The following is a 9,716-nucleotide window of genomic DNA, read 5'->3' on the forward strand; positions in this document are numbered from 1 at the left end:
GTTCACTTCCTTTAAGCTTGTTTAATATCATCCATCCAGAAACAAATCATCAGACATGAAGGACATTTTACCAAAAATTGTAGCCCTTAAGTCATCATTCCATGAGCAATAAAACTCAAGTCTTGCAGCAGGTCAGCATCAGATTTCTCCCTTACCCCAGTCTTATTTGGGAACCATATGTTACTTATTTTAAGTATATTTTAGTGATATAAGATTCTGTTTCTTGATTGTTTAGACATACTGTATAGAGACTACTTTGGTACAGTTACAGTTCTAGTTGGACTTTGAATTGAATAAAATCATTTTGAATGCAGGATGCATCGTTTCATTCTGGTGCACTGCTGTCACAGCGCTACTAACTCTATCTAAAGTCTTAGGAACCTGGTTAAATGTTCAATGTCCAAAAAAATCAGCTTTATCCAGCAGAAATTTAGGTGGGGAAATTATATTTCTCTAATCCCCTACCCTGATTACAGAGACAGAGTTCATATGACGCTTAAGAAATCAGATTACTGCAGAAAGCTGACTGTAACCTGGTTGCTTAAGTGTATGCACGGTAAACACAAGTTGAAGCTGGATACCAATTAGCTGTACTGAAGGACTGAAGCTGTTCTGAAGGTGCAAGCAGATGTACTTGTTAGCTACCTGATATTCATATACTGCATGGTCAGTCTGCTGCTTGCGTAGTTCCTATATTCAGTTCCTCTCTAGTCTGACATCAGCAACCTTCTCACAGGTAATACAAGAGGAAGCAAGCACCACAGCTATGTATAGGCTGTCTACTATAGCTAACATGAAAGAAGAAATTAGAAAACATGTCCTGTCTATTATGATCTATATTATAAATCTGGTCGTGGTCTTTATTTGTTATAATTAGCGAGATGGCAGATTAGATCAAGGAATAGTATTGATTAAAAACACAGTGTCAGTTCAACTGTATTAATTTCTGTTTGTCACTGGTCCTCTTGTTTTCTCTCCCTCAAAGTGGCAAAACACTCCAAAACAAACCTGGCCGATGTGGCCTTGGCGGGTCTCGCCAGCAAGGAGAACTTCCGCAAGGTCAGCCTGCGCAGTGTGAAGTCCACCGATGTTGTGACCAACAACAGTGCACTGCCTTTCAACAAGCTCATGCTCATTCGCATCAAAGGTCAGAAATACAAGAGAATGTGCTGAGTATTTTCTATACAAAGAATGTATGTATGGTGATCTATCACCCAGCTATTTATAATGATGAGCAAATGACATAACACTTAAAACTGCTGTTAATGGGAATCTCTCATGTTTGTTTGTTTTTGTCATTTCTTAAGAATGTTAAGTTAATAAACCACAAAAAAAGAATATTTAATGACAGACCTATGTCAGACTTATGTGACTTATGTTTCAGATTAAGTTTAAGGTGCTTTGTCTGTAGGTCGGAGGCACGTCCAGGTGCGCTTGGTGGAGCCCACAGCCCACTCTCTAAACAGTGGCGACTGCTTCCTTCTCATAACACCAAAGCACTGCTTCATGTGGAGTGGAGAATTTGCCAATGTCATTGAGAAAGCTAAGGTAGTGAAGCTCACACACAGAATGAAAAGTTCCAAGAAAGTTTCAGAACCAGCTTTGGATTTGAATGTTTAGACAGGTGTTGATACAGCATGATAAACTTTCCACTTGAATTTGCTTTGTGCGACCAGGCATCGGAGATGGCATCGTTTGTTCAGGCCAAGAGGGACCTCGGGTGTAAGGCCCCCCAGGTGACAGTGCTGGAGGAGGGCATCAACACTGACAGCAGATGGGCCAAAGAGTTCTGGACCCTGCTGGGAGGACAGACCCAATACAGAGGTTCATACACACATTTAACAGTTCTCCAACCAATGGTCATCATCTGCTTTCTCTCTCTGACTGTGCCTCTGCCTGTATTATGTCTCTGCTGCATACACATTCAGGAGAAAACGCCTCAATCAATTGATTTCTGTCTCTCTTTAGCATCACAAGCAGGTTTTATTTAGCTTACGCATAAACAGAGGTTAATGCAGTATATAACAAATTTTGTTATTAGGGTATTTTTAGTCAAAGTGAGTGACAACTGCAGCCCTTCTTTCAAACACCACATTTTTTATAAGATAATATAATGCTTTTTAATAGAACTTGTTTTCACCTGAGCATTTGAAGGATTATCTGTTTAACAACGAGGCCCCCCTAGCACAATACACATATGCTCACCCTGCTCTTTGTGCTGTGTGTGTGTGTCATAGGTGCAGGGGAGCCAGAGGAGGATGAGCTGTATGAGAGTGGGGTGTTAGACTCTAATGGAGTGTACAGACTCCAGGGAGACAAACTGGTCCCACATGAAGATGCCTGGGCCTCCATCCCAAGTGTCTCCTTGCTCAACTCTAAAGAGGTACCACCGCTACTACAGTAATGACGTCATATGTCTGGGAACCAAATTTGATCCATTTTACACCTGGAAAAGTCTGGGACCTGCAAAGAAAGTGTGAAAAGGGATGGTATAAAAGATAGAGATGTTCATAAAGCATCTGTAATAATCCAAACAGACATTTCAATACACATTGTTTCTGTTGTTTTGCATGTTGTAACTGCAATAAAACCTTAAACCTTCTTCCATCTTCTCTCTCCCTTCCCCCTCTGCCAATACTCCACACCAGGTCTTAGTGTTTGATTTTGGCAGCGAAGTGTACGTCTGGCATGGGAAAGACGTGCCCTTAGGGGACAGAAAAGTTGCTGTGAAACTGGGCAAACAGCTCTACAGCGGCAGCTATGACTACAGCAACTGCAGAGTCAACCCTTTAGATGCCTCCTGCACAAATAAGGATGTGCCTCAGTGAGTACCACATGTCATTCCTACCACCTTTTATAGCAGTTAACACAATTGTAAAAGTACACTGTGGTGCACCTTTTGGTTTTTATTTTAATCACTTTGGACGCCTGCTTTGCACTTGATAAATGCAGTTTTACGTGATATAAAGTGGGAATGAATGGACAGCAAATATTGTTAGATTATTGGTTGTGTTATTGTAGACCCTAGTGGTTTTATCTTGCCAGTACAGCTGCACAGAGGCAACGTTTTTAAATGATTGTGTGTGTGATTTCCAGGCAGGGGGAGGGTCGTCCGAGCTGGACTCTGTTTGGCCGGCTGTCAGAGCACAATGAGACGGCCCTGTTCAGAGAGAAGTTCCTGGACTGGGCCGAGAGGAAGAAGGAGGAAGCAGCTCAAGCTGAGGAAATCAAGGTAGACGAGATTAGACATAACATATCATTGCATATCATAGCATTGAGTCTGTGTTCAAATAATATGTGAATCAGTGACAGCTTTGATAAAGCTGTTTTGCCTGTTTGTCCCTGTTTTGGTTAGTATTTTGGTTAGTGTTAGTTCTTGATTAGATACTTTCATTATGTCTTGTTTTCTTGTGGTCTGTTGATCTGTAGGTATCTGACATTCTGTTTTAAAGGAATTAAGAAAAAACACTGTTCTGCCGTAGCAGTTCATTTCATGAATATACTGACTAAAGTAACAAATTTAAAAATGACTGAAAGCGTCTTTTGTCTGCTCAGAGCCCAGTCTACTCCACCGAACGTTCCCCATTTGACTTGGACCTGCAGCCATGCGATGCCAAGGTCCTGCTGGAAAACGAGCCAGAGCCGGTGAAGACAGTTCTGGAAGGGGTGAACGTCCAGCGTGGCCATGGCCTGGTGAGGGCAGATGACGGAAGACAGGCAGAGTTGGCTACAGTAGCTGTAGATGCCTGGCACATCAAAGAGCACAGTGAGGAGGAACTACCTGAAGAGAGCCTGGGCCAACTACACGAGGGCGACGCCTACATCATCCGTTGGAAGTATTCTATCACCACACTCGGTGAGTCATGGCTTTGGCACAGAGGTAGCCTGAAGAATAAACAGTGGACTTGTGAAATGGGAGGTTCGAATGTGAAGACAAAGTAGTAAGGGTTGAAGATTAATGTCAGAAGGAATTAGTATCTGTCTAACTTGACTTATTAGTCGGGATGGAGTGCAACTGAAAAACAGCATCTGTGTTTAGAGGAAAGAGGCAAATTTAACTGTGGTTAACGAGGGTTGAAAGAAGAGAGGCTTTAGGGTTACATTTTAGGGTTCTACAAAGCAGAAGTCCTGATTTCATCCACTGGATTTACTGTGGTTCTGTTCTGTTTTATTTTTGTCAGTGGGAAAGCGGCAGAAACCCGGGGAGCTGAGTGCCGGTGCTCCTGGAAGAGAGAGGACTGCTTGTTTTTTCTGGCAAGGCAGTCACTCCAGTATCAGTGAGAAAGGAACCTCGGCTCTAATGACTGTGGAGCTGGGCAGCCACAGGGGGTCACAAGTGAGTATCGGCTCATCACAGCCACACAGAATCAATAAAATGTCATTTTTAATGGAGAAGTTCCTGATTAGAACTCATAATTAGCTTGTGTTTCTTCACCCACTCATCTGTTCATTTAGTAACCAACATTAATGTCTGTGCGTTCAAGTAGGATTTAATCAAAGTGTGTCTTTCTTCATCTGCTTGTATCTGATTGGCTGTTCAGGTGCTGGTGAGTGAGGGAAAAGAGCCTCCGTGCTTCCTCCAGCTCTTCCAGGGAGGTTTGATCATCCACAAGGGCAGTAGAGAAGACAGTGCCAACAACACAGGTAAAAAACATCCACTGTATTACTGCTGATTTATATAGAGACTTTGCTCCACTGTATAAAATACTGTATCAAACTCACTTGACTTGTTGATGTTGTATCATTATTTTGACACAATTCTTTTATGTCAAATAAACACACTGAATTATTGCAGCATTAACCCTGTCTGGTTCACCTCTCCAGTTGGCTGGAGGTTGTTCTGTGTCCGTGGTGAGGCAGAGGTGGAGGCCTCACTGGTGGAGGTAGATTGCCAGCGTGCCAGTCTGCGCTCTCGTGCCAGTCTGGTGCTTCTTAATGCTCAGAAGGGCCATCTCTACTTGTGGCACGGCTGTAAAGCACATGCCAGTGCCAGGCAGGTGGCCAAAAGAGCTGCGAACAAAGTAACTCAGAGGTAAGGCTTAGGCAGCTGGATAAATAGATGTCTAATGGATGGACATGTGATACATGTGGACCAACAATTTTCTGTTTGTGTCTTCAAGGTGTCCCTCAGAGTTAGGTCTGAGCAGCACCAGCAGCGTGAAAGTGGAAGAGGTGGAAGAAGGATCCGAACCTGCAGAGTTCGTGAAGGCTCTGGGCCCGCAGGACATGAAGGCCTACGACTGTATGCTGCAAGGTGCGTCCTCACATTCACACACAACTTTCCAAAGTATTATCAGCAAGAAAGAGCGAGAAAGATCATCAATGACTTCTTGAGCTGATGTGGTGAGATGTATGTGTGTGTTGTCTCCAGATCCAGGGAAGTACAACTACACACCCCGTCTGTTCCGGCTGAGCGCCAGCTCCGGGGTGTTCGAAGGGGAGGAGCAGCTGTATCCAGCCAGGGTGACAGAGGGAGTCATGGCGATGCCCTTCCTGCAGGAGAACCTCTACTCCGCACAACAACCAGGTACCACACACACCTACAGCAATGATACATTTCAGTGAATTATGTGTTTATTATTTGTTTGATGCTTTCTATGAAACTAAACGCCCTTTCTTTGTGGAATAAAGATCAATGTAAAACTACTTCTGATATGTTCTCCTAGAAAACGTTAAAGAGCCAGCTGGAGTCAATACTGGAATAGAAATGTAGCTGTAAAATGTTTGGTACTTGCCTGGCAAAGAAGGCATACAAAATTTCATTTATTTACCAGCAACTGGAGAGTACTTCTTTACTAAAAAAATTACTTATCTTGTTTAAGTTAGATGTCAGTCATTATCCCATAATTTGAAGCTTTGCCCCCTTGTGAGTCATTCATCAAAATCATTTGTACATTGTAGAAATTCACCTTTTAAAATACAGTGTTCTGTTTTTCAGAACAGTCATCCTTAATCTGAATCAGAGATATTTTTGCAAAAATAGAGTCTTGGCAGGTTTCTCATCTAGGGAACACCAAGAATTACAAAAACATTCAGTTACACATTGTTCCCTGTTTTAACCTCAGACTAAACAATAAGGTGCTGGTGTTTAAAAGAGTCTTTCACATGCTTCTCTGTTGATGGATATGTTTTATTGTTGGGGCTTAACGTGCAACCTTCCAGCCTTTGCAACTACAGTACACAACATTACCTGGACTATACCTCTTAGTGCTACTGGATAATACATGTAAGTGCTCTGCCATCTTATTTAATTCTCATGCTATTGCTTCTCCAGCCCTGTTCCTGCTGGATAACCGTATGGAGGTGTACCTGTGGCAGGGCTGGCAGCCTGAAGACACACAGTGTACCGGCTCTGCAAAGATACGCTGGAACAACGAGAGGAAATGTGCCATGGAGACCGTGTTGCAGTACTGCAAAGGTCAGCGTTCACAGACAACCACTGTAGCTAAATAGTCTGTGTGAGGATTTAATTGACCAGCTATAGTAATTGATCAGGACTGGTGCTCTCATTTACTGTCTTACAAAAAGGATCTATGGCAATAAAAATGGAGGCCACACGCAGAATTATAATTCTAAAAGTAATTTATGTCTTCTCAAAACTTGCTTGTGGTATGATTTATAGAAAAAAACCCTCAGCGCCCCCCTCTGGCATATCTGGTCCTAGCAGGCTGTGAACCTCTCACCTTCACCAACATCTTCCCGTACTGGGAGAAGGACACCAGTATCACTTCAAAGGTGGGATACTTCATTGTGATGTTTTTACTATACGAGTCTGTGCCGGGGTTAGGAGAGCTGTATCACAGCTTAGATGGGCAGACTGCTGCGCTCCATGTAGTCAAAACTAGAAAGAATCCAAATCATCTCACTCAACCAGATCTGTTCAGCTAAAGTGCCATCACGCAGATATGTCTATTTAAAGCTGGTACGCAGAATCACATTTAGTGTTAAGTAAGTGAAGAGTTGTAAAAAAAGAAAATGTAATTGTCTTGGTAGCAAGCAGGAATAAAGTCACCATCTTTGATTGAAACCAGTGTCATTTCAGCCTCCCATCAGCCTCAGTAAACTCTACAGGATTTATCGATTTGCACACATTTTGATGTTATTTAAATCTGTTATGCAGATATGCACACAGAGGAATGGAAACTACGGTATTTCAGTTTTGCATTTGTTTACCTACTGTAACTTATTTGTGCACGCAGGCTGAGAGCTCCAAGAACAAGGTGATGTTAGTAAAGGAGGCGCTGTCTAAGCTCAGTAAGCAGCAGTACTCCATCGAGGAGCTGACCGGGAAACCGCTACCAGAGGGAGTGGACCCTCTGCGCCTGGAGGATTACCTGTCTGACCAGGACTTCAAGGTAGGACACTTGGCTACTCTCAAATAGGATCAGAAGACTTAAAGTTTATTAGTGTTAAAGTTTATTAGTATTGTTAGTGTGTGGGAATGTAAGCCAAATGAAAGAAGACAAAAGGAAATTTCAAAATGATATTCAAACAAAATGTTGCTAACAATAAAAGTAGTTTGACCAAAAACAAAAAAATCGAAAATTTACCTGGCATCTTTATTTTTCCATGCAGACAATGGAAACCTCCCACAAGCTTCCTGGAATGATTTAACAGTCAGCTGTGTCTCTGTTTTGGTTGATGAGACAGTCATACGTGTTTATATAGAGCATACACGCATCCTACAGCAAATACACATGTAGACAGATTTCAAATGTTTCATAGATACTGAGACATACAGTCTATAATTCATAAACACTTGATTGAGGCCCCATGTAACATTTGTTGTCCTCTTACTTTAATGTTTTGCAGACACTTCTTGAGATGAGTCGAGTTGAGTTCAATGCTCTGCCAAACTGGAAGCAAAAGAATCTGAAGAAAAGCAAAGGCCTGTTTTAAAGCACATGTTTGTACACAAATCTGCCTGTTTTTTTAGGTTCTCAGCAGCTTTTCTTACATTTTTTATTCCAAGAAAAATATCATGTACTCATTTTGTAAAGGATAAAGAAAAGCAAATGTACAATTTTGTTCAAATGTTGATCTATTTTTAATAACAATGCCATTTTTAATGTTTCCCTGTGTCACTGAAATATTTTAGCCAACCATTATGTGCAATTGTTAATCTTTATGTTTCCCATGTATCTTAAAAATAGTTACCCTCACATTCTAAATATGTAATATACTATAAATGAATGTGTTTTTATGTTTACTCCAGTGTCGATTTTTGTGTGAGAATTAGAGTCTAAAAATTGCCTGTGGTTATTCATCGATTTTTATATTTTATGGAAAAAACAGCTCTGTATAATGGGATTACATTGTTCAGTTCATTGTCCATATAATTTGTGGTCGTTTGAAAGAAACGTGGTAAACAGAGATTGTATTCTAGACATCTGACTCATCTCGTGCTGTAATTGTAACAGCAAAAATATTCAGTTTTTATCTTTTTATTTTTATATTGTAACAGAAAGTGTGCAGAGGTGGGTGTGACAAAGTAAACTCCAAAATCCCAAAGAAAATTGAAACATGAAACGCTAACTCTGACTTTGCAACTATTACATTCGTCATTAAAGCAGACTCATAATAATTTTTCAAAGTCGGTACTGGATACTTCCTGGTTCTCATGAATAACTGTCTGCGTGCCAGTAAGGGCAGCCCTCTGATCAACTGGTTGTTTGGGACCAAATCTTATGTTTTTGTCTTTTTATAAATGTTTTTTGTGTATCTGTGTGTGTGTGTGCGTGTGTGTGTGCGTGCGTGTGTGTGTATGTAAATGTGCAACTTTAAAAGTATTAAGATTGTTTGGGTATATAAGAGAGACAGCGAGCAAGAAACTATTGTATAAACTGCCTTTATAGCTGTAGATGACAGCACAAATGTATACTGCAAAATTTGTCCTCCTTGTATGTGTTGTGTTATGTTATGTGTAAAACATACTGTTAATATGACTGCCTGCGATTTCTGAATTAGGAAATTCTCTGCATGACGTTCACAAAAATGTTTTGCTTAATCACGTATTAATTTGTTGCAATATGCATCCTTTTTGTGATGCATAAGATCTGCATTATTATGTGGAGACAGCTTCCAGGCCAGCTTTTATTTCACGACACATAAAAGTAAAGATGGTGGTAGGGGAAATGAGATATTAATGCTCAAGATTCCCTGTTAAATAAAGTATTTTAAAAAATGTTTGGTTCTGATCTTCTTTTAAAAATCACAGGCATGGACATTGTCATAATATTGCGCTCCAAAAAAGGATCAATAGGGGTTTTTACTGAAGGCATTTTGGCATGGCACAGTAGGGGACACACAGGTGTAAATAATTAACGATAGCTTACTAGGGCACTTAAATGAGCGGAGCCATTGTTATATATAGTGTTATTAGTAGCACCTGTGTTTGTCTGCTGTGAAAAAGGCCTATTGGGATCACTTTTACAACAGCCACCCAGTGCTAGTAGTTGTTGCAGCAGAATTACAACGTGGTATGTTTGGATTGACTAGACATTAATTTATTTTATTGGTGTGTGTCTTTTTTCTGCTGTGGAAAAGTTGCATTACTTCTTTTGGCCCCTGGATATTTTAAAAGTAGACTTTTTGCCACCCTGGATTCCTTACACATGCTGCTTTAAAGCCCAGAGTCCATAATGGCTACACAAGCTCTCACAGTATCTGGACATGTTACCCCAGTTAAGCATCTGTAGGAAATTCTGAGACGGTAG

General features: G+C 41.0%; 1 protein-coding gene across 2 annotated transcripts in view; it reads left to right on the forward strand.

The window, feature by feature from the left end:
* svild (supervillin d) overlaps positions 1–9,186 on the forward strand; it is a 33,853-nt gene extending 24,667 nt beyond the window's left edge. The window contains exons 13-28 of one of the 2 annotated variants that reach the window (XM_044178464.1): positions 986–1,147; positions 1,412–1,548; positions 1,677–1,824; positions 2,238–2,383; positions 2,649–2,824; positions 3,097–3,232; positions 3,556–3,856; positions 4,182–4,336; positions 4,542–4,644; positions 4,825–5,032; positions 5,121–5,254; positions 5,372–5,527; positions 6,275–6,418; positions 6,623–6,735; positions 7,200–7,355; positions 7,813–9,186. In XM_044178464.1, coding sequence (XP_044034399.1) covers positions 986–1,147; positions 1,412–1,548; positions 1,677–1,824; positions 2,238–2,383; positions 2,649–2,824; positions 3,097–3,232; positions 3,556–3,856; positions 4,182–4,336; positions 4,542–4,644; positions 4,825–5,032; positions 5,121–5,254; positions 5,372–5,527; positions 6,275–6,418; positions 6,623–6,735; positions 7,200–7,355; positions 7,813–7,899 — 2,462 coding nt within the window. In that variant the 3' untranslated portion in view covers positions 7,900–9,186. Of the gene's footprint in view, positions 1–985; positions 1,148–1,411; positions 1,549–1,676; positions 1,825–2,237; positions 2,384–2,648; positions 2,825–3,096; positions 3,233–3,555; positions 3,857–4,181; positions 4,337–4,541; positions 4,645–4,824; positions 5,033–5,120; positions 5,255–5,371; positions 5,528–6,274; positions 6,419–6,622; positions 6,736–7,199; positions 7,356–7,575 lie in introns of both variants that reach the window. The other variant, XM_044178465.1, reaches the window with a different exon arrangement.
* The last annotated feature ends 530 nt before the right edge of the window (positions 9,187–9,716 follow it).

Source organism: Siniperca chuatsi, linkage group LG20, assembly GCF_020085105.1.
Source record: "Siniperca chuatsi isolate FFG_IHB_CAS linkage group LG20, ASM2008510v1, whole genome shotgun sequence".
NCBI lineage: Eukaryota > Metazoa > Chordata > Actinopteri > Centrarchiformes > Sinipercidae > Siniperca > Siniperca chuatsi.